Source organism: Hemiscyllium ocellatum, chromosome 16 (assembly GCF_020745735.1).
Source record: "Hemiscyllium ocellatum isolate sHemOce1 chromosome 16, sHemOce1.pat.X.cur, whole genome shotgun sequence".
In the NCBI taxonomy this organism is placed as follows: domain Eukaryota; kingdom Metazoa; phylum Chordata; class Chondrichthyes; order Orectolobiformes; family Hemiscylliidae; genus Hemiscyllium; species Hemiscyllium ocellatum.
In genome coordinates, this window is record NC_083416.1 from 13,579,265 (window position 1) to 13,604,317 (window position 25,053).

Below are 25,053 nucleotides of genomic sequence, written 5' to 3' on the forward strand. Positions count from 1 at the left end.
GGGATCATTTAGATGACAACTCCAGTTCAGATCGAAAGTGTGAAGGGATACAGGTTACTACACTGGCCTGTAGCTGACAGTCAGGCAAATTCAATCAAAAGCACCACTTACCTGTCAGAGCCATTCCACACACACTCAAACTTGTCAAAGATGCAGTCGTTTTCATAGAGGGAACACAGCTTACTCCTCAGATATTCATGCACCTGACAAATACCAACAACAAGGAAACTGGTGTTAGAATGACTCACACATAACTATGGGTGACAGAGATGATTTGCTCAATTATTGGGTACTAAGCGACTTGGTGTTGTGCTTCCTCTCAGTAATGGCTTAACTAGGAGCTGGTATAGCTCAGCAAGCACAGGGACGATGGATGAACAGAGCTTGGTGTGAATTCAGATTTGTGTGCAGAGTTATGGATAACCTCAAGTTTACAAAGGGTAGACTATGATCAGCCAAGCTTGCACTGGAACATTCAAGCCTAGAAGGAACAGACGCATGAACAAGTGTTTCAGCAGCAGATGAGAAAGGTAGAGTAAGGCAATGTTATGGAGATAGAAATAGACATTTTGAGTAACGGAGCAAATAAGAGGATAAAAAGTTATCTCGAGGTCATATAGGACATAAGGCATCTGGGTCAGCCTCGGATGTTCATTGAGAGGCATGGAGCCAGTGGCTGGGATGAAGACATTGGTTTCAATCTGGCCAACCCTGAATTGGAGCAAGTATCTGTTTCATTACTGGATGTCAGAAAAACCGATCTAGTCATGCAATATCAGTGGATGAGCTGACAGAGAGGGGTTGGGCAAACCAGGTGTGTTCACAGTACACTGGAAATTTGACAATGCCTGTAAATGATATCACAAAGAGACACTCAAAGAAAGAGTGCAGAAGCATGAAGTCCTTGCAGATGATTCTTTGGCTACAATTTGATAGATAACACTGGAATCTCAAGGGTGGGTAGTCTTTTATGTTATAATCCCAGCTGATGATACTACTGAACAAGTCAGATACCAGAATTAAATCTTGCAAATAGATTTAAAAACAGAGGTGAGATATCGTGGTGGTAAATTATTGAAATATAGTCACATGAGGCTACAAAGTTGCTTTAGCATTAGAACAGACATTTACACAAAAGATGAAAACTAAAGCAAAAAAAAGATCCAGATGTAGTGCACATGAAGATCTTAAAATGCACAGCAAAATAAAATCTGATCCAATTTTCCAACACTACCCACTTGTAATGACTCAGATCTGGACAAATGACTTCTCTCCAGCAAATATTTTAAGTTTCAATTAGCTTGTTCTCCACACTTCTTTCCTGTGAACCTTGAAGTCTTCTTACACAAATACTCAAAACATTTAAAGCTTAGACTTTCTCATCTTTTAGTAGCCTGCAGTCTTCTAACTAAATGCTCCTGAGATAGAAGTTGCACAAACTGAACCTTTCTACTGAAGTAACTGTGCTTTCCTGAACTGTCCTATACTCCTTTACAGGAAAGGAACTATATTTTGCTTCTGACATCAGTCAGATATCTAAAAGTGTTCAAACTCTGGGAGTTTTCCATCTAAAATCAATCCTTGATTATCTTGAACCAGAACCAAGCTAAAGGCCTTCAATGTTTACCCTACCTCTTGTAAACCACTCCAGCAGAACTGGGAAAAAAAATTTCTTTACGCAGAAAGTGGTGAGTCTGTGGAATTCTCTGCCACAGAAAACTGTTAAGGTCAAAACACAGAATGTTTTCAAGAAGGGGGTTATATATTTTAGATTAGATGAGATTAGATTCCCTACAGTGTGGAAACAGGCCCTTCAGCCCAACCAGTCCACACCGACCCTCTGAAGAGTTACCTGCCCAGACTAACATTATGGGCAATTTAGCATGGCCAATTCACCTGACCTGCACATGTTTGGACTGTGGGAAAAAAACCAGAGCACACCCATGCAGAGAATGTGCAAACTCCACACAGACAGTCACCCAAGGCTGGAATCGAACCTGGGACCCTGGTGCTGTGAGGCAGCAGCACTAACCATTGAGCCACCATGCCACCCCAAAAATATGGAGCGGATAGCAGAGATAATTCTTATGGGCAAAAGGATCAAAGGCCATGGAGAGAAAGCAGGAACAGGATACTGACTCAAATGATCAGCACAACTATATTAAATGGTGGAGGAGGCTCAAAGGGCCGAATGGCCTCCTCTCATTCCGTTTTCTATGAAAGAATAAAAAACAAAGACTCAAAAGAAAAACAGCAGCTTCTTCCTTCTTCAAACTCCATTTGGCAAATACCTGATATGTTTCTATGGGTCTGTTCTCCATGTTTAAATCCCAGACTTTGACAGTGAGGTAATCCCTGGTCATCATGTATCTCCCACTGTGGCTGAACTTCACATCTGATATTGAGGAAATGATCTCGGAGAAGAACGACCGGTTGCTGGGGTCCTCTGGCTCTTCAAAAACTGGAGAGTGATGCAGTCAAAAGGAGAAAAATAAAATGGAAAGGTTAATAGCTCTTCATTCACTTGCCTGAAATATCGAAAGGAACAGAGGATTATGTAAAATGCTAAGGCAGCACACACTTTAAAATTGGAAAGCGATTTCTCGCTTCTGGGTTGGCAACTCAAATCCAAGTTAAACAAGATTCCATATGAAACGTACATAATTATCTCCAACTCAAATTCAAAGATGGTGTTAGTCCAGAGCACATAAATGCAGAACGGTGGAGGCTGGTACAATTGCAACATTTAAGAGGCATTTGGATGGGTATATGAATAGGAAGGGTTTGGAGGGATATGGGCCGGGTGCTGGAAGGTGAGACTAGATTGGGTTGGAATATCTGGTCGGCATGGACGGGTTGGACCAAAAGGTCTATTTCCATGCTGTACATCTCTATGACTCTGACTCATTGAGTCATTGTAGAGCTGTACAAGACATTGGTAAGGCCACATTTAGAGTACTGTATTCAATTCTGGCCACCCAGGAAGGATATTATTAAACTGGAAAGGGTGCAAAGAAGACTTACATAGATGTTACCTAGACTGGAAGAGGCTGGATAGGCTGGGAATGTTTTTCCTGGTTGCACAGAAGTCTAAGGGGCGAGGTTTTCAAAATCATGAGGGGCAAGGATAGGGTGAATAGCCAAGGTCTTTTCCCTGGGGTAGTGGAGTCCAAAACTAGAGGGCATAGGTTTAAGGCAAGAGGGGAAGGATTTAAAAGGACCTGATGGGAAACTTTTTCAAATAGAGGGTGGTGCATATATGAAACGAGATGCCCAAACAAGTAATAGAGACGGGTACAATTACAGCATTTAAAAGTCATTTGGATACATTCATAGATAGAAAAGGTTTAGAGGGATACAGGTCGATTGCAGGCAGTGGGACTAGTTTATTTTAGGAAACCTGGTCAGCATGAACGAGTCGGGCCGAAGGGCCTGTTTCCATGCTGTATATCTCGAAGATGGAAGGTCAGTCAGGACAGAATTCACAACCGTCGAAAAGTACAAAGGGGCGTACAAGGAATAGTAAGTTATTCAGCCCTTTGCGTGCATTCTGCTCTATTTGGCTTTGCTCACAATGTAAAAAGCCACTGGGGCACAATATCCGAGGTCACCTCCAGAGCCGTGTGTTTGTGCAAAACTACCTCTTTAGTTGGGGAGGTGGGCTAAAGAAAGGATGAAGAGGCATAAGCTCTGAGCGACGGCAGAAGTGCTGAGACAGCAGCCATATTAGTGTAATACTGACGCACACAGATCCCTGAGTCAACCTGACATAAATAGACCTCTCTGCATGGAAAACAAAGATTCTACTTGTTACCTAACCAAGTGACACATTTTTCAATTTTGCTTTTCTCTTTCTTGTTTTGTTGTGGCTGGTTGATTTTCTTTCTGTTGACACTACAATATTGTCTGAATAATTGATTCATTATTCCCACAAACGCAATAAAAGATGCACAACTTTCCCAGTTAGAAAAATCAGGTGATAATTTGAGATCTGTTCATAGGCATTGGTACAAATGGTACAGTTCTGTATTTTTAACCTTTTACTTTTCTGGAATGCTTTCTTACCAATCCAATTAAATCAATTCCATTTAAGAGGGGATCAGCAATAGCGTCTCTGAATTGTATCTGCCACATAGGACCCTTGAGTGAGAGAATGCAGTAACAGGATTAATTCTACACAATGTGCATGGTTAGGAAGCTGACATCTGCAAATGGAAGCTGTGACCGACTGGGCTAATTCAGTGCCAAGTTCTTTCCGCACCCACTATAATGCTGTGATTGTGATTAACCTACAATTAGCAGAGATTAAAAGAAAACAATATTAAGAATGGGAAACATGAAACCAAAGCAGAAAATCCTAGTGGCTGCATTCCCATTCCAATCCCTTTCTCCCATTTGCAGATTTCCCATTCCTCTTATGCTGCTCCCTCTGGGCCTCTCATTCACTCCAAATTGTTTCAGGGACTAATGCCACTTGCTTCACTTTTCAACTCCCTTTGCACAATCCAATCTCTCGCCCACTGAACGTCTGGCTCTGCTCCCAATGTCAACAAAGCAGCTCTGCTGAAATGGCCGTCTACCTCAACAATGTGAGCTTTCCCTTCGCTTTCCTCGAAGGTTGTGGGTTCAAGCCCCACCTCAGAGACACAGGTACAAAGTCCAGGCTGACACTTTATTGTAGCACGGAAAAAAAGGAGGGCAACTTTTGTTCAGCCGACATCAGTGATGCCTTAAAATATAATCTGCCTCATGGACTGTAAAATGCTTCAGGACATAGGGTGGCACGGTGGCACAGTGGTTAGCACTGCTGCCTCACAGCGCCAGGGACCTGGGTTCAATTCCCGCCTCAGGCAACTGGCTGTGTGGAGTTTGCACGTTCTCCCCGTGTCTGCGTGGGTTTCCTCCGGGTGCTCCGGTTTCCTCCCACAGTCCAAAGATGTGCGGGTCAGGTGAATTGGCCATGCTAAATTGCCCGTAGTGTTAGGTAAGGGGTATGGGTGGGTTGCGCTTCGGCGGGTCGGTGTGGACTTGTTGGGCCGAAGGGCCTGTTTCCACACTGTAAATAATCTAATCTAATCATTAAATATCATTTCCTGATTTCCACCAATCTATTAATGCCAAAGCAAGCAGGTTTTGCACATTGCATCCCTGATTTCCTGATGAGCTATCCAATGTATGTGCTGCCACAAGGCTGTAGAACTAATCTTCTCTGTGTCTTTTGAGTGGGTAGAGAAAATTCAGTCAAAAATCTGGATTTTAAGGTGAAATTGACCGTACTCAGTTTTTTTAGAACAACACCATAATGTTCCAGCTGGCTTAAGTAAAGCATTCTCCAATAAACATACTGTTCTGCTAATGCACCAAGAAAGGCCTCAAGCAGGGCAATGGCTTTGTAAATGCTGTGTAGGTCTCTTTGAATGGAGTGTGAGACCCTTGACAATAGCATTCCAGCAATGACTGATAATGGGGTGCAATACCAATCAAGACTGTCTTCCTCCTCTCTCTCCAAATTTTGTTTTATTAAGAAAAAGAACCTCTTAGATTCATAAAATCTTACAGGAAGAGACGGTGGACATTTGGCTCCTGTCAACTCTCTGGCAAACTACTACTTTATCCCAGTACCCTCATATTAAAGAGAATGTTTCTTTGTCACATATTTATTCACTTGCCTTTTAAAATGTATTCTGAATTCTATTTCTGGGAGTGCATTCCAGGCTGGAAAGAAGTGACTCAATGGGCCAAATGAGCTCCTTCAATGCTTTACCATTCCCTGATTTTACATCCTCATGAATGCTCTGTGCACTGACTGCTTTTCTGCCCCAAGCAAATTTTGGTTGCTCACTGGATTTGATAGTTTAGCTTTGAACTGCAGTGGAGTCATTTTTTTATATCAGTGCCTGAAACTCGAAAAGAAGGGACATTCAATGGACATAATCTTCTCTTCTGAGGTCTAGGCTCAGCAGAGGCTGTGGAACTGAGAGTCACTAACACTCAAGGCTGGGTTGATTGTTCGTGTACAATTACACCATTCTTAAGTGCATGCTGACTCCTGTGTCAAGCATGTGGCACACTGACTGCTTCAGAGGTTAATGATCCTTGTGCTGTGTTTAAATGGCACCCGGATAGGCATTCATTTCCCGCAAGCAGGAGCATTGCTCATTGTGTCTGAGAAGATGCATGGATCTAGTCAATTCCCAGTCAGCTGAGCTACCTTTTAAGGTCTGAAAAATGTGTTGCTGGAAAAGCGCAGGTCAGGCAGCATCCAAGGAGCAGGGGAATCGACGTTTCGGGCATAAGTCCTTCTTCAGGTATGAGGAGGGTGTGCCAAGCAGGCTAAGATAAAAGGTAGGGAGGAGGGACTTGGAGGAGGGGCGTTGGAAATGCGGTAGGTGGGAGGAGGTTAAGATAAGGGTGATAGGCTGGAGAAGGGGTGGGGCGGAGAGGTCAGGAAGAAGATTGCAGGTCCGACCTCTCCGCCCCCAACCCCTCTCCAGCCTATCACCCTCACCTTAACATCCTTCCACCTATCGCATTCCCAATGCTCCTCTCCCAAGTCCCTCCTCCCTACCTTTTATCTTAGCCTGCTTGGCACACCCTCCTCATTCCTGAAGAATGGCTTATGCCCGAAACGTCGATTCTCCTGCTCCTTGGATGCTGCCTGACCTGCTGCCCTTTTCCAGCAACACATTTTTCAGCTCTGATCTCCAGCATCTGCAGTCCTCACTTTCTCCTACCTTCTAAGGTCAGCTTGCAAAACCTCTGTAACCTCCCCAGTCAGACTTGTACCCTTGGCCAGCCTCCTCAAGATGTGCCATTACATTCCAGCTTCCCTTCCTTGGTTATCCTTTGTGGCCCATCAAACTTAGACTATCACCACCTGATCTCAATCATGGCAATGGCATAGACAAATACGCTCCAAATGGACTCCATTCCATTCTCCCAGTTTCTCTGTCTCCACTGTTGCTCCTCTGACAATGCCATCTTCTATCAGAACCACTTCTGATTACTCCTTCTGTCTCATCAATTCAGGATTGCCCCCGCCCCCCACCCACCCCAACCCACCTCCTCATGCCCCCACATTGCATGGCTGATAGGCCCCACAGACCATGCCTGCTATATTCCATACACATCTGTTCTCACCTCTTCCTTCTCTCTCTCCCAGAAACACATTATAGAACATAAAACATTAGAACATTACAGCACAGCACAGGCCCTTCGGTCCTCGATGTTGAGCCACCCTGTGAAACCAATCTGAAGCCTATCTAACCTACATGACTCCATTCGCGCCCATATGTCTATCCAATGACCATTAAATGCCCTTAAAGTTGGCGAGTCTACAACTGCTGCAGACAGTGCATTCCACACACCTACTACTCTCTGAGTAAAGAAACTCCCTCTGACATCTGTCCTATATCTATCACCCCTCAATTTGAAGCTATGCCCCCTCTTGCGAGCTATCACCATCCAAGGAAAAAGGCTCTCGCTGTCCATCTGATCTAACCCTCGCATTATATGTCTCAATTAAGTCACCTCTCAATCTTCTTCTCTGTAATGAAATCAACCTCAAGTCTCTCAACCTTTCCTCACAAGACCTTCCCTCCATGTCAGGCAACATCCTAGTAAATCTCCTTTGAACCCTTTCCAAAGCTTCCACATCCTTCCTATAATGCGGTGACCAGAACTGCACGCAATATTTCAAGTGCAGCCGCACCAGAGTTTTGTATAGCTGCGGGATGACCTCATTGTTCCGAAACTCGTTCCCTCTACCAATGGAACCTAACACAGCGTATGCCTTTTCAACAACACTATCAACCTGGGTGGCAACTTTGAGGGATCTATGTACATTATAGTTCCCTTTGTCTTCATCCTCCACCCCACCAGTGGTTGAATTCAATGGACCAACCTTTGCAATTTCTGTTAACTTCAGAGTAATGCCCCTCGACTCATCGTCCCCTGCCCTCTATTTTCAACATCCAATAAGGAACTGTCCCTCTTCAACACACTGCTCCATTCCTCAATCATCCTCAAAACCCCCTACCCTCTCTATCACATCTTTCCATGTAAACCTAGGAGCCACAACACCCGCCCTTTTCCCTCCTCTCTCCTCAATGTCAAAGGCTCCTTCCTGGAGAAACAGCTATTTGTGTGTTCTTATTTCAATGCAGATATAAGGTCTTCACTGCTCATCAAGAGGTCTCATTGACACTTGGCTGACCAAGTGAAAATGGGGTGATCGGTTTGTTGAAAATCTCTGTTCGGTCTCCAAACATGAGACTAACTTTCAATTGCCCACCTTGCCCTAAAGCTGACATCTTTGTCCTCAGCCTCTGCACTGATCCAACAAAACTCCATGCATGTTTGAGGAACAGCACCTCATTTTGAGACTAGGCACTTTACAGCTTTCTGTACTCAACATGGAGTTCCAATAATTTCAGAGTACAACGTCTGCTCCCACTTTGTTTCCTTTTTCCTTGTTGGCTTTGGCTTTACCCTCATTTTTCACTTCTGCTAACAGATGGTCATTGTTCATTGTTCTGCTATTCGCACCTCCCTTAGACACAGCTTCTGTTCTCAAAAAACTTGTCTCATTAAAATTCCCTTTTGTCTTGCATCACCAACCCTTTTGTCAATCAGTCTCTTCTGTTTACCACCCTGTCACACTTTTGTTCTTTCTCACACTTTCTCATCTTGCTTTACCCAAATAAAATCTACCATTGATCTAAATTATCCCAGTTCTGATGCAAGATTCATCTTAGAATAGATTAGATTAGATTCCTTACAGTATGGAAACAGGCCATTTGGCTCAACAAGTCTACACCGACCCATTCCCCAACCCTATATTTACCCCTGTCTAATGTACTTAATCTTGTATGTTATTGTATTACATAGGAGGCAATTAGCCAAAAAGCAACCGTGTAAGTGTCCCAGTGGATCTTTTTTCACCGTTGCATTACAGTCTCAGGCATTTTAGGCCTGTGACTGAAGCATGCAGCCATGGCAAATTCAAATTTAAAATAAAGGGCTCTAACCTATCCAAGCCAGAAGTACATTTATTTTAAACATCTGGGAACTAAAACAACACTCAAGAAGCTTGACATCATCCACGTCAAATCAGCCTGCTTGATGAGCACCCCATCCACAAACATTCACTCCCTCTGCCCACTAGGTAGCAACAGTGTGTGCCATCTACAAAAATGCACTGCAGAAATTCACTGAGGCTTCTTATGTAGTACCTTCCAAACCCACAATCACTTCCATCTCGAAGGATAATGGAAACATCAGCACATGCAAGGTTCCCCTCTGAGCGAAGCTCTATGAGTCAATTTTAAAAAAAAGGCAACCAGAGCCTATTAGTCATCAATGCTCTCTCTCCATCGATGCTAGTTGTTTTAAGTCGAGCAAACTTCGTTAGATTCTCAGCCTATGGTGAGTTAGTTTAATTCAATTTAATTAGCACAATGATTCTCTCAGTCCCGGATACCACCCAACTATAGCTATAGAAAAACTGCATGCAGGGCAAAACAATGATTAGGATTGGTTCGGATGCTGCCTGAACTGCTGTGCTCTTCCAGCACCACTGATCGAGAATCTGGTTTCCAGCATCTGCAGTCATTGTTTTTAACCTCATCCATATTGCCATCAACGTCCAAACAGTCAACTGACACATACTGAGTGTCTTGGCCAATCTGAAATAGTAGCTTGGAACAGAAACTGTTTCCAAAACTGACACTATTATATCTGAGTGGGATTTATTGCTCATTCCTAATTCCAATTGAGGTGGTGGTTCTGGGCTTTATTCTTAAGTCACTGCAGCCCAAGTGGTGTAGGAACATCCAATAGTTTGAAGGAAGGAGTTCCAGGAATTTGATCCAGAGGTAGTGAAGATGGTGATAATAGGGGGTTGGAGGTATGGTGGCACCTGTGGCCCATGTACTTGTAGAAGGTGGAGGGAGGTTTGATAGCTGCTCTCAAAAGAATCTTTTGCGAGTTTCTCCAGTGCATATGGTGCACGCTATAACTGTTGGTGGGGGAAGTGAATGGAAGTAAATGTTTGCAGCATAGATGAAGTGAAGAAGTCAGGGGAAACCTCTTCACCCAGAGAATGGTGACAGTGCAGGACTTTTTGTATCAAATATTTTGAGCTGGACATGAAGGAATGAGGTAGGTCTACCTCTAGCAAGAAGCACAAAGAAAACTGGAGGCTGATGGAGGTTGGAATTGAGGAGCGACAAACTGGCAAGTAAGGAAGAGGAAATGGGTGGGTGGGAATGTGAAAGAGAGAGTGGGGAGGTGGAATGGGTGAGGAGACGGGGAGGGGGAACAGGGGGAGGATGAGTGGGTAGGGGAATACAATGGAGGTGGAAAGAGAAAGCCAGCTAAGTCCATGGGGGGTAGAAATAAAACGATAAAGTTAAATGAAGTGTAAAGTGGAAGGAGTTATATGTTGAGCATGAACCTGTACCTGCAGTGAAATACTACGTAATAAGTTGCCCTAGAAATTATCTTAAAATATACCATGTTTCTTCGTCAGTAGTAGCCATCCTTGTTTAAATACAGAATTAGCTTCTTGATGGTGCCTCTTAATATTAAATTATACAGTTCAGTATGTTCAAGTCTTTCAATGAACTCGTTGGTAGAATTTTATTAGTCAATTATGGATGAGCTACATGAGCTGCACAATCTCCTATTTATTTGGCTAGACAAATTCCTGCCAATGGTTTTGGCTCGATCCCATAACAACCGGTGGCTGCAGGATGTAATTATCACCTCGTCACATCTAATAATTGGCCTTGCTCTGACAGACTGCATTGTCCCACACAAGGGTCACTTCTTCACATGAGCCCAGGGCAGGTGAGCTGATCACGAGAAAGAACCTTCCATTTCTAGAGAGGCGGATCAATCACATCGATTTAATCTGGAAATTGGGAGAATGGGATCACAGCTTCCAAACTAGGCAATTATTCAGGCTTAACCGCTCCATGCTGCAAGGTTAATGTTATCAATCAAAGATATAGGATCCATAATGGAGTAAGTTGAGCTGAAATTGACTCTTGACAGAGTATTGCAGTAGAAAATTCTTTTCTCTAAAGAGTCATCCACCTAATATGGTGCACATCTCTCTGTAAAACCTACACTGGATTAAGATTTTGGTCACCCACAGTGCGGAAAGAGGCCATTTGGTCCATCATCTCTGCACCAACCTTCTGAAGACCATCCTATCTAGACCCAGTCCCTGAAACCCTGCATTCACCATGGCTAATCTACTGAGCCCTGCACATCATAGGGCAATTTAGCATGGCTAATCCACCCAACCTGCACATTTTTTTACTCTGTGGATGTAAACTGGTAGAAACCGATGCTGACACAGGAGAATGTGCAAACTCCACACAAATGATTACCCAAACCTGGGATCAAACCCAGGTCTATGGTGCTGAGAGGCAGCAGTGCTAACTACTAAGTCATTTTGCTGCCCCCATTCTCACTTTTAGGCAATTTATTAAAGTAAAGGCACAAAACAAACACAAATTGCTCATCTACTAAGAATTGCTGTAGTCAACACTGCTATCACCTGAGGTAGATTCTCAGAAAAAAAAATCAAAACATACTTTATAAAATCAGAATTACCATTCTTGTGCAATACATTCGCAGTTCTGACATTTATATACAATTCATTGAAGAACTTGCACACATTGAGTTATATCATTTGGTCATGCAAGGCAATGTTGAGGAGTTATGCAATATATATTCTTAGAAATATAAAGATATTTATAGTGCAGAAATAGGTAAGTTGGCCCCAACTGGTCCATGCTAATATTTATGCCTCCCAGGAGCCTCCACGACATTTACTTTCTTCCTCGTGTACTTAACCAGCTTTCCTGTAAATATATCGCAGCCATTTGCCTTAACTACTCCCGGTGGTATGGAGCTCGACATTCTATCCAGTCTCTGGGTAAAGTTGCTTCTCCTGCACTTTCTATTATATTTATTAGTGATTTCCCCAATATTTATAGACTCCCCAACAACTGGAAACATCTACTTTATCTCTATTTTCTTAAAACTAGAGTCTCATATATCAGTTAATTGTTCAATTTTCTTCGCCCAGCTTCTTCCCACTCCTTCAATAAATCTGTAGCTTGCTGCATGTAGTTGCATAGATTTATCCTGCTCCATTACTCAGTGAAGGTTTTCAGACGTTTTGTGCAACAGTTTGTTACTTTTCCAAAGAGGTTGTTCTTGATGTCTCATTAAGTGCCAGCTATTCAAACACAGGGATCCTCACAGCCAACCTAAACCCTGGTCCACCGTCATTTAGCTGCACAATTTTCATCTGGCACTAGTGGATGGCTGCCTTTCCCATTAGTACTTACCATTGAGAAGGTGGTAGTGAGATGTTTGTGCAGTGTGTTTAGAAAAGGAATTCCTGGATTCTGATCCAGTAACAGTGCAGGAATGGTAATCTAATTCCAGATCAGGATGATGTGCGCCTTGAGGGTAGTGGTGTTACCAAACAACTGCTACGCGTCCTTCTTGACCATCTCTGTGACACTGTTCGACTTTGCTCCTATCTCAAATCATTTGATGCTGAAACTCTCATCCATGCTTTTGTAACCTCTGGGCTTGTCTCCCACATTCTACTCCGCAAAAACGGAAGATCATCCCAAACTCTATCGTCTGCTTCTTAGCTTGCAGTTAGTGCTGTTCCCTAATCAGTATGTGCACTGACCCTCAGTAGCTCCTTGCCAACCAACACATTCTTAGCCTTACCTTTCCTTATCTCTGAAACCTCCTCCAACTGCATATCTGCACGACTTGAATTCTGGCCTCCCTTGCATTCCCAATCATAATTGCCCCAATATTAGTGGCATGCCTTCCAGTGTCTCAGCTCCAAAGTCTGTAATTACCTCCCAACATCTCTTCAAAGACTTTTAAAACCTTTTTCTTTGATCACTTGACCTCTTATTTTCTTATATAGCTAGGTTTGTTTTATAATGCTTTTGGAAAGTACCTTAGAATGATTCATTATGTTAAAGCTGCTAAACCAGTTATTGACACACTTGCACAGAGTGAGGGAGCTCTGCACTTTCATTTGAGCTACGAAACAAAGCCCTTGTATGTTCTCTCAACCTAAACTATATTCTGAAGAGGAGAAGGGGAGCTATTTGTGAGGTCAAGGCCAATACCTTTCCTCAACCAAAATCAGATAAAATTGATGATCTGGCCACCATGACATTGTTGTTTGAGAAAGTTGCTCCATACAAATTAGCTGTCGCATCATAATAACAGTGACTAAACTTCAAAAGTGTAAAGTGCTTTGAGAGGTCCAGTGATTGTGAAAGGTGCTATATAATTGCAAGTATCTTTTTGTTAAAAAAGTTAATTGCAAGAATGATACATTATAAAAGGTGAGGAAATGGTGCTTCTCTTGCATATATTACAACCTGGTTAAATCCCACATTTGGAAAACTGTGTTCAGTTTTCAATACCACACTATAGGAAGCTTATAGTGGTTGCAGCACAGAATAACAGACTAAAATCAGAAAGTGCTGGAGAAACTCAGCACGTCTGGCATCGATGGAGACAGAAACAGAGTAACGTTTCAAATCCTGTATGACTCTTCTACAAAGAACTCCAAAGACTGGACTCAAAACATGAACTCTGCTTCTCCCTCCTAGATGCTGCAAGACCTGCCGAGTTTCTTCAGGTTGTTTTTATTTCAGACGTCCACCATTGGCAATATTTTGCATTTATTCACCACAATGAAACCAGATTAACAAAGTTACATTGTGAGGGCGAGATGGAGAAACTTGGTTTGCATTCCCGTGAGTACTACAGCATATGGAATGGTATGATTGAGGAGTTTACAATGTTGAAAGGTTTTGATAGGATAGGTAGTGACTAACTACTTCCACTGTTAGAAGAAACCAAGAATTGGGGGATATAATCTCAAGATAAGAACTCTGGTATTTAGAAGGCAAATCAAGAAGTTTGGTAGAACTATACAACTCACACTGTCAGAGGTTTGTGGGTACTGATTGATAATCGGTGCTTTCTTGATAAGATCAATGAGTTTCTGTTAGGGAAAGAATAGGCAGCTAAGAATGGCAAGAAAGATTGAGACAAATATCTATTTTAATGGTAGGTCAGGCTAGAGGGACCAAATGAACTATCCCAGTTCCTGTGATGCTCTTCCAAGAGCAACTAAGTTTTCATAATAGGAGCAAATTACTGCAGATGCTGGAACCTGCACTGAAAACAACAAATACTAGAGATCACAGTGGGACAGGCAGCATCCACGGAGAGACAACAAGCTAACATTTCGAGTCGAGATGACTCTTCATCAGCTCTAAAGAGTCATTTAGACACGATATGTTAGTTTTCTCTCTCTCCATGGATGCTGCCTGGCCCGCTGCAATCTCCAGCATTTGCTGTTTTCAGTAAATTTTAAAAGTACTAACTGGTTGTGAAATACTTTGAGGTGTCATGAAAACCTAAAAGACGTAAGTGGTAAGTTTTGGGGTTAATTTTCCTTAACACCACAGTAACAAATGACAATTAAGACCATTTCCTTCTCACCTCATTCCTGAATTATTTCTTCAATTTTACAATGCTCAGTTTCTTATTATGCGGTTATTTTCATTCATTTCCGTAATGACTTAGAACACCCAATTCCCTGCATTGTGTCTAAGATGACAGCTGATAGCTCTTACACTGCTCTCTGAAAAGCTTTATTTCTTCTCCTTTAGACTTGAAGCAACTAGTTTTCCACAGTGTTGCCACCTCAGTTATACATGGATTTTTCTCCACTCAGGTCGCTGATCCGAAACTTTAACTCTGCTTCTCTCTCTCAGATGCTGCCTGACCCATGGAATTTTCCAGCATTTTTTTGCTGTTATTCCCTTTTAAAATTTCATTTTGATTGCATTTGATCTGTTTCTGTTCTTCAGTTTCCATCTTAGTTCCAGTTGAAAAGAATTGCCCTCCTAGATGATTCAATTTATTTGATTTTTACTCTCTTGCAGTTGTATAATAGAATCATAGTATGATACAACACAGGAGGAGGCCATTTGACTCATTGTGCCAGCAGCAACACTTTGAAAGAGCTGTGCAATTAGTCTCACCCCCCCCTGCTATTTCCCCAAAGACTGAAAAAATTCTCCCTTTCAAGTACTTACTTAATTCCCTTCAGAAAATTATTGTCAAATCTGATTCTACCACCTTTACAGTCTGACCATAATTCACCATTTAAAGAAAATGTTCATCTCACCTTTAATTCTGTTGCCAAATGCTCTGAAAAAAATATGCAATTTTTAAAATCCACCTAGAAAAATGATCCACCATAGCAGGTTCAAAGCTCTCTCATTGTATAATGCATTCCAAGCATTTCATCTGGCACATAAATCCTTTAAGTATGATACTTAGTCCTGCAACACAATATTGATATAAAGCAGTGTATTTTCCGTACACACATATCTCTGCTGGATGTGAGTGATGAAACACCAGTGTTCTGATCCAATCTCTTAATAACATCCTTCATCTGACAGGTTTGAATGATGCACATTGCTTATCAGATCCTTAACAAATATCACAATCATAATGTGATGAAGCATTCACATAGAAAGCAATGATGGACAGTGAATGATAGATAGGCCACAGGAACCGAATCCAGCTGAGATGAAGGGGGTGGAACAGTGGGAAGGGGATTACGGATGAGACAGAATAACGAAGATAGACAGGACATTTACAGAATACCATGAACTAGGAAATTCCTCTGTAGCACTTTATTAATTGTATACTATAAAATCCAGAGAATTTGTCGCAATGCAAGGCAGATTCACAGAACTTATATTACAGGCTTTAGAAAATAATACGTTAAGAATGCAAAGTGAAAGAGCTAAGGTCTATAGCACAAGTGCTGTCAACATTCTAAAGGAGTATATAGCGTAGCAGTGGTGACTAGGCAAAGGCAAGTTGTGAAAAACCTGTCAATTGCATGAGGAAAGGAGGTTAAAGAATTAAACTTGGAACTAACAGCAGGTTGCTGGGGAACTAGAGGGAGCATAACTCAGAAAACAAGTAATAGAGGAATTAGTACAAATCTCTGAGAAGCAAGTGGATTAGATTTCTGAGATGCTGTATGTACTTTTATGAATGATTGGATTCAAAGATCTGGTGACTTATTGTATCACAACATCTAAGTGAAACATTCTTGGTCTTAGCCCTCAAGGCCACATCTATCCATTCTGGTTAACACCTGTGTAACCAAGACCGAGAACCATGCACATTTCATAGAACCACAGAATTATACAGCAAAAGATGGAGGCCATTTGGCCCAACTCGCTTGTGCTGGCTGTGAAGGTTCTCTTTTATTTAGTCTGAAGGCTGATGCTGCACCTAAGGTAGCCCGCTGTCGCACACTAAAACACCATGACTGTGGGTGAAACTCGCTGTCAGTTAGCTGGTTCACCATGGAAGAGGCTGCAGAATCTCATACTCTCCATGAAGTTCTCACAGACACAGAATCTCACATAAACATGGCCATGGTTATTACTTTTCCCTTCTAGTTGCAGTTATTGAGGCAACTGCAGCAATCTGTTCACTGCCCTGACAAGCCGAATTAATACCAATGCAAACTATTGTCCAACCAAGGATTTTTGGATCTGTTTGGTTTAAGCCAACACCAAGCCAACTGTGAGGATATTGTTGTTCACATCCCTACATTCCCAAAAACATATTTTTAATCAGTATTTTCTTCTGTGTTTCAACCAACTTCCTATCCATCATGCCTCTCTCTCTTCTGCCTGGGTCTTCATCTTATTAGCAAGTGTCTTGTGTGATACATTGTGAAGGAAAACCACATGTCCAAGTTCTATGTTGTTAAGATTACTAACAAACTCTTATTTCCATATGGGTTTTATAGCTTAATGGAACAACTTGGCTAGAGGAGTGTCAAGTTCTGGAGCACACATCTTCAGTATTATTGCCAGAATGTTGTTGGGCCCATGGGCTTTGCAGTGTCCAATGCCTTCAGCAGTTTCGTGACATCAGATGGAGTGAACTGAATTGGCTGAAGACTGACCTGTGTGATATTGGGTTCCACTGGAAGAGGCTGAGTTAGATTGGCACTTGTGACTGAAGATTGCTGCAAAAGCTTCAACCTTATCTTTTGCGCTGATGTGTTGGGCTTTTCCGTCATTGAGGATGGGGGTATTTGTAGAACCTCCTCCTTCAATGAGTTATTTAATTGTCCATACCATTCACGATTGGATGTGGCAGGACTGTAGAGCTTAGATTTGATCTGCTGATTGTGGAATCACTTAGCTCTATCTATCACTTGCTGCTTATGCTGTGTGGCACGACAGCAGTCTTGCTTTTTAGCTTCACCAGCTGCTGCAGCTCCTACACTCTCCATTGAACCAGCTTGATCCCTTGGTTTGATGGTAATAGTAGAGTAGGGGATATATTGGACCATGAAGTTTCAGATTGTGTTGGAATATGATTCTGCTGCTGCTGATGCCCCACAGCACCTCATGGATGCTCAGTCTTGTGTTGTCAGATTTGTTCAAAGTCTATCCCATTTAGCACAGCAACAGTACCATTCAACAATGTGAAAACAGAACTCATTCTCCAGTAAGAGTGCACGGCCGTCACTTTTGCCAATACTGTTCTGGACAGATGCCTTTGTGGCAGGCTAAATTAGTGAGAACGAGGTCAAATATGTTTATCCTTCTTGTTGGTTCTCTGACTACCTGCAGCAAAGCCAATCTAGTTGCAACATCCTTTAGGACTTAACCAGCTCAATCAGCAGTCCTGCTGCTGAGTGTCTTGGGAATGGGTACTGAAATCCTCCACCCAAAGCACAGTGTCACCCTCAACGCTTCCTCCAAATGTTACTCAACAGCGAGGAGCACTGATTCATCAGTCAAGAGTTGGTGTTAGTTGACAATCAGCAGATGGTTTCCTTGCCTAGTTTGACTTAATGCCGTGAGACTTCATGGTGTACAGAGTCAATGTTGAGGTCTTCCAGTGCAACTCTCAGTGGTTAGCACTGCTGCCTCGTAGTGCGGGACCCAGTTTTGATTCCACCCTTGGGCGACTGGGTGAACTTTGCACATTCTCCCTGTTTCTGGGTAGGTTTTCACCGGGTGCTCTAGGTCCTTCCCACAGTCCAAAGATGTGCCGCTAAATTGGATTGGCTATGGGAAATGCAGCATTACAGAATTTAGGGTGGAGGGTCTGGGTCTGGATAGTATGTTGTTTGACAATCAACTTGGACTTGATGGGCCAAATAGCCTGTTTCCACACTTTAGGGATTCTGCACACTGTATACTAGTATGCTGCCACAACTGTTGGGTCTGTCCTGCCTGTATGAAGGACCTGAGATTTAGTGCTCTCCTCCCGCTCACCAGCAAAAGAAAGGCCATGCACCGAAGATTGGAGCAAGGCTATCTCAGATTCTGCATTGCCTGTGGAAGGGTGCTATTGAATGCAGCAAATGGTCAATGCTCAGGGAACAAGCCTTGTCCTTCAGTTAGACTCTTGCCAGATGTATGACCTCAACACACAGTTCAAGTTCAGATCATGTGAAGGCGAGTCATACAGAACCCAACACTTCAACACTGTTTCTCTTTCCACAGATGCTGCCAGACCTGCTGAGTTTCTCCAACATTTTCTTTCATTGGTTTCAGATAATAACCAATGCTCCCAATTTATTGGGTAGCAGGGGTTTTAGGATAATGGTTGTGTCGTTGTTTTCCTCGAGACCTGGCTTGTAGTTCCTCTGGACATGTTTCTGCACTACTGCTTCCATTATTAAAAACCACACAACACCAGGTTATAGTCCAATGTCTGATGAATCACCTGATAAAGGAGCAGTGCTCCGAAAGCCAGTGCTTCCAAATAAACCTGTTGGACTATAACCTGCTGTTGTTTGATTTTTAACTTTGTCCACCCCAGTCCAACACCGACACCTGCAAGTCATGGGTTCCATTATTATACACTTTAAACCTTGCACCTTTATCACTTCTATCATTTAATTTCTCCTGCCTACAACCCTATTTACAGAACTTTCTTACTGTTCTTTCTCCTAGCCCTTCTCTTTGGACTTGCTTATAATCTGTTACATTTCTCACTTTTTCCAGCTCTGATGATTAGTAATTGACTTGAAACCATAACTGCGTTTCTTTACCAGATGTCACCTGAGTATTTCCACCATTTTCTTTTGTGTGTGTTTCCAGCTTCATTGCTACTCCTTTTCTCCTTTCCTTTTCTTTTTATTTTTTCACAGGGGATGTGGTTCCTGCTGGCAAGATCAACATTTGTTGCTATCTCTAATTATTGGCAAGTGGCAACTGCCCAGAATTGGGTGGCTTGCTATGCCACATTGCTGTGGGTCTGGAGTCACAGGTAGGCCAGACTGGTTTCAGATGGCAGACTTCCTCCTTAAAGGACATCAGTGAACCAGTGGCTTTTAGAACATTTGAGGATAGCTTCACGGTCATCATTATTGAGACTAATTTTTGAAAATTATTATTATTCAGCAACTCAGTTCAATTTTTACACACTTCAGTTATGGGATTTGAACTCATCTCCAGAGCATTGGGCCTCATGGTTACTGGTCTATTGGCATTGCTGCTTTACCAGTTTCCCCACAGTGCAACTACTGATCCTGTGATACATTCTCTCTCTGTACCTAACTCCTGGTCTCCACTTGGCAGGTCCTCAGGAGTTGTGTCATGGGCATTTACAGCTCTCCTGTCTGGGGGAGGTGGAATCATGGTATCCATCTCCCAGTGCCCACTCTTCAAATCTACCACAAGGAAGACTATGGCATGTGACCAAAACTGTCAGCGAGTGGCACAGTGGCAAAATGAGGTGGGTACTTACGTTTGGAGTGTTTATCACATAGCGCTGATGCCCGCATGTCACACAGCCGAATCGTTCCTTTACTGCTACTATACACAAACATGTTACACTGGTGCGGATGGAATTCTGCTGCTGTAATCACCTCTGTCAGCTCTTCCATGTTGGCTGGCTTTATATCTACAATATCTGGAAGACCGTGATTGAAGGAAACAACCAATCTGAAATGGAACATCCACCACCTCACTGCCAACATGTCATAGAACATTATACTTTACCTCCTGAGTCCTGGATACATAGGTTTCAAGCTGATAATCACCATTTCTCAAACTTTTCTGTGTGGAAATTAATGCCTTCACTATAACAGTGACTGCACTTCAAGAAGTTCATCAGCGGATGTAAGGCTTTTTCTGATGTCACAAGAGACATTATATAAATTCAGAATCCTCTTTCTTTCCATGTTCATCAATAGCAAATAAATGTAACTCACTAACATATGACTTATGGGTTTTAATGCAAAGGTACAATGAACCTTTCATTTTTATTCTGTAAATGAAGGAGACCTGCATTTTGCAACAGACTGTAATTATGTATATTGTGAAATGTTCATAATTATGCAGTCCTTTGATTATTTTATACTTCGTTTTATTTTAATGAGGACCCATAACTACATTATGAATTAAACAAAAGTAATCGTAATTCATAGCATCACAATTCTGCACCTGTTGCCATAGCGATTTTTCCAAGAAACCAATTATCAAATTACCTGATACATTAAAAAGGATAATAGCATCTTAAGGGGGTTGGAATGCAAATGGTGGATGTTAGTTCAACCGAAGTAAAGCATAATATATCCAAAGATCCAGGAGTACTGACGGCAAATATACAGCCTCAGAGCATTGTTCCAGCATGGATCAGCTCATTAGCCACCAAAAAGATAGCTCAACAACCCAGACTCTACATGTGAGAGAGGGGTGTAAAAGACCAGAACAAAGAGTCAAGCAAATCCAAGAGAGAAAAGAAAACACAGTCGCATTTATTTCAAAAGAGATGGTGCTTTATGAAAAACAAGTTGAAACGTCTGTTCATTATTCATCAGCCATAAAGGACTGATCGATTGACAGTCAAGGATCATCCAGTTGAGTAATTAAAAGTCTATTCAGGTGCCCATAGGGTGTCGATTGACCAATGGTAAAAGTCTGGGGATGAGAGGTGGTCAAGAGGCAGATCAGGTTCAGACAGAATTGGCAACAAAAATTGGAGGGTAAAGGGCTTGTACCTCAGTTAAACTGCTATCCTCACGAAATCTAAAACGCATCAATAGACCACTCAGCCTACCAGGTCTGTGCCAACATTTATGACCCACTCAAACTCCCTCCCCAGCTTCTTCATCTAAGTATGAATTAAAGACACTTATTGCCAATATAATTAGGCTGTGAAGGCCACTTGTGGTTCAGAGACGAGGAGAACCAAAATTGAAACACATTAAGCTCTGTTAAATGGCAAAGGAGGTGTATATATTTAGCCTGCTTAACTCTTTTGCCACTCTGTTAAGACGTTCATGCACACTTACAACTGACAGTCACAATACGATGGAAACTAACAGCTGAAGAAAGTGAAAATGGTTTTCATCCTCAAAGCCTCGTTGAACTATGATCTAATTTTCCGAGTCAGTTCTGGATCTAACTTCAAGCAAAAATAATTCAACCTTTTCCTTAACCATTTGACAGCCTGTAGTAGGCTCTGAAGCACCTGATTAGCTCCCGTAATACCAACATTCTGCTAAAGTTATTGCGGCCAAAAATAAATCTCTAAAGTGGTTGTGTTCCTTGCCAGGATTTATCTTTCCCGTAAAGTGAGCCAAATGGAAAAGGCAGTCAAGGTAACAGAGGTGCAAATGGACCCTTGAGGCAAGTTCGATCAGGCTGCATCTCTGAGTACTATGGGGTCCTGTAAATCCACTTACTATTGATCAGGACTTTAATTGCTCCTCTCACTGGTACAGGACACAAACGGTCTGGTGTCAGACAGAACAAAACCTGTTACCACAGAATCAGCATCAATAATTATTCTCATCAATCATGGGCTGTCATAGACTCATGCGAGTCCCAGGATTAGGACATGATGAGGATTATTAAATCTTACAGCTCAACATCTACAGTTGACATGGGGGAGGGAGAGAGTGACACATCAAAATGGGTTTCTGACATGCACTGAGAAAGTTGGTTGAAACACAAGTTCTATTAACACCGGGCTCCTTGATAGGGCAAGACATTCCCCTTCTAAGTGCAAGGAAAGTCACCTTCTTCCACTCACTGATTGCTCATCCTTCCTGTTCGGAAAGGTTGGGTGTGGAGGTGAGAGAAGTCTCACCCATTGGATGGAAAGGTAAGCAGAGCCTCAACATTCCACCAAGGCACCCTGCTGGATTCAACAGCATTCCCTGGAAGTAAGAACCCTGGGGGCTCGGTGTTCCTACCTGCTAACCAGGTAACCCAGAATTGGGGAGCTCTGTTTAATGCTGAAAAATGTGTTGCTGGAAAAGTGCAGCAGGTCAGACAGCATCCAAGCAGCAGGAGAATTGACGTTTCTGGCACAAGCCCTTCTTCAGGAAGTTCAGGAGCTTCTTCAGGAGCTCTGTTTAATGACAACATTACCAGGTAGGAAAGAAGCGCTCCTGCTCATATAACACCCACCAGAGGTGGAGACAGCTAGCTCCTTCCTGAGATCAGGTCCTTTAACCAGGTTCCCATTGCCTTTTAAATGGCAACACTCACAGCCTGGCCTGGGATTGTGTGCCATGCTCCCCAGTGGAGAGCGCCCACCCCCACCTGCAACCCCCCCCCACCCACTGCCAAAGGATTAACAACTCATGATGGTGGGGTAAGACCCTAAACTGGGCATTGACTGCCGACATAAAGTCTCAACTGGTAGTAGGATGGGAAGATCATCCACAGGTTTTTCTGACGTGACCTTAATTGGGGCATAAGTAGGAAGGCAGCAGGGTCTCCACCCACCAAACTCTCACCCGACTGAACACTCCTCCACACTCTCAAACACACTATGGGCAAGGACAGTAATAAGTTCCACCCTTTGTATATGAACTGAATCAGACTTTGGTTTGAAGCTTCCTATGGTTTAACAGAGACAAAAATCTGCAGATACTGGAACCCATAAATAGGCAGGCAGAAGGCTGGAAGAACACAGCAGGCCAGGCAGCATCAAGAGGTGCAGAAGTCGATGTTTCGGATGTAACCCTTTTTCAGGACTGGGGGTGGGTGTGGGGGGAGCTGTAGATATTGGGGGTGGTGGGGGCAGGGTGGTGAGGTGGGAGTTGGTGAAGACAGGCAGAAGGTACAACCTGATTGGTCAGTGGGAGGATTGGATCTGATTGGTGGCAGGCAGCATTGGAAGGGAAAGAGAGGAGCTGGGAAGGGAGTCAGGGGACGTGGAGGGAAGTTATTTGAAATTGGAGACCTCAATGCTGAGTCCTCAGCGCTGTAGGCTGTCCAGGCAGAAGATGAGCTATTGTTCCTCCAATTTGCGGTTTGGTTTGTTGTGGCGATAGAGGCGGCTAAGGATGGTCATGTTGGAGGGACTGGGAAGGAGAATTGAAAGGGGCGGTGACTGGGAGGTCCGGTCAGCCACTGCGAGCCCAGCTGTGATGCTCGGTGAGCCGTTCCTTAAGTTTATGTTCGGTCTCCCTAATGTAGAGAAGACCACATTGGGATCATCTGATGCAGTAAACTAGGTTGGAAGAAGAGGCAGGTGAACCTCTGTCTCACCTGGAAGGACTGTTTGGGGCCCTGGATAGAGGTGAGGAGGGTGGTGTATCGGCAGGCTTTACATATTTTCCGGTTATAGGGGAAAGTACCTGGGGGTCCAGGGGGTTCAGTGGGGAGAGTGGTGCAAACCAAGGATTGTCAAAGGGAATGGTCTTTGCAGAAAGCAGAGAGGGGTGGGGAGGAGATGATGTTCTTAGTGGTGGAGTCAAGTTGGAGTTGGCAGACGTGTTTAAGGACGATGGTAGGTAAGGACAAGGTGTCCCTGTCTTTGTTGAGTTTGGACAGGGGGTGGAAAGTAGGTTAGAGCGGTGGAATGGGGAATGGAGATGGTGCAGTGAGAGCTATCTAGATGATGGGGGGAGGAAAAGCACTTTGTTCAGAGTAGGTGGACATCTGGGAAGCTCGCGAGTAGAATGTCTCCTTGTCTGAGCAGATGCAGCAGAGGCGGAGAAATTGGTAGAATGGGATGCAGTCTTTGCAGGTTACTGGGTGGGAGGAGGTGTAGTCCAGGTAGTTATGAGAGTCTTTAGGTTTGTAACAAACATCCGTCTGGAGACTGTCGCTGGAGATGGAAATGGTGAGATCAAGAAAGGGGAGGGAGATGTCTGAGATGGATCATGTGAACTTCAGGATGGGGTGGAAGTTGTGGGTGACGACGATGAACTGCTCCAGTTCAGCCTTGGTGCAGGACATTGCGCCAATGCAGTCATCGCTTTAACGGCGGAAGAGTTGGGGCACAGTGCCTGTGTAGGTATTGAACAGGGACTGTCCCTTGATTTGGAGGATATGGGAGGAGTTAAAAGAAAAGATGTTGAGGGTGAGGACCAGTTTGGTGAAGTGGAGGAAGGTATTGGTGGAGGGGGACTGGATGTCTATTGGAGAGGAAGAAACGGAGGGCCTGGAGACCATTCTTGTGGGGTGTGGACATATATAAAGATTGCACATCTGTAGTGAAGATAAAGCGCTGGGGGCCGGGGAGCTAGAAGTTGCTGGAGAGAAAGAGGGTGTGGGTGGTATCGTAGGTGTAGGTGGTAAGTGTCAGAACTAAGGGAGAGAGGATGACATTGATGTAGGACGAGATGAGTTCGGTGGGCAGGAACCCTGCTGATACACACTCCCCTCACCTCTATCCAGGGAGCCAAACAATCCTTCCAAGTGAGACAGAGGTTCACCTGCCTCCTCTTCCAACCTAGTTTACTGCATCAGGTGTTCCCTGTATAGACTTCTCTACAATAGGGAGACCGAATGTAAACTTAGGGAACGAGTATCGCAGCTGGGTCTACAGGGGCTGACCAGACCTTCCAGTCACTGCCAATTTTTATTACCCCAACCACTCCCTTTCCGACATGACTCTCCTTGGCCCCTCCATTGCCTAAACAAACCACAGTGCAAACTGGAGGAACAACAC

The 25,053-nt window shown here is 43.3% G+C and overlaps 1 protein-coding gene across 4 annotated transcripts in view; it reads right to left on the bottom strand.

The window, feature by feature from the left end:
* Positions 1-25,053, bottom strand: part of LOC132823341 (serine/threonine-protein phosphatase 2A 55 kDa regulatory subunit B beta isoform) — a 469,634-nt gene that overhangs the window by 4,728 nt on the left and 439,853 nt on the right. For 3 of the 4 annotated variants that reach the window (XM_060837051.1, XM_060837052.1, XM_060837053.1), the window contains exons 6-8: positions 19,885-20,049; positions 2,292-2,461; positions 112-203 (exon numbers count right to left, since the gene is read on the bottom strand). In XM_060837051.1, coding sequence (XP_060693034.1) covers positions 112-203; positions 2,292-2,461; positions 19,885-20,049 — 427 coding nt within the window. Of the gene's footprint in view, positions 1-107; positions 204-2,291; positions 2,462-19,884; positions 20,050-25,053 lie in introns of those variants that run through there. The other variant, XM_060837054.1, reaches the window with a different exon arrangement.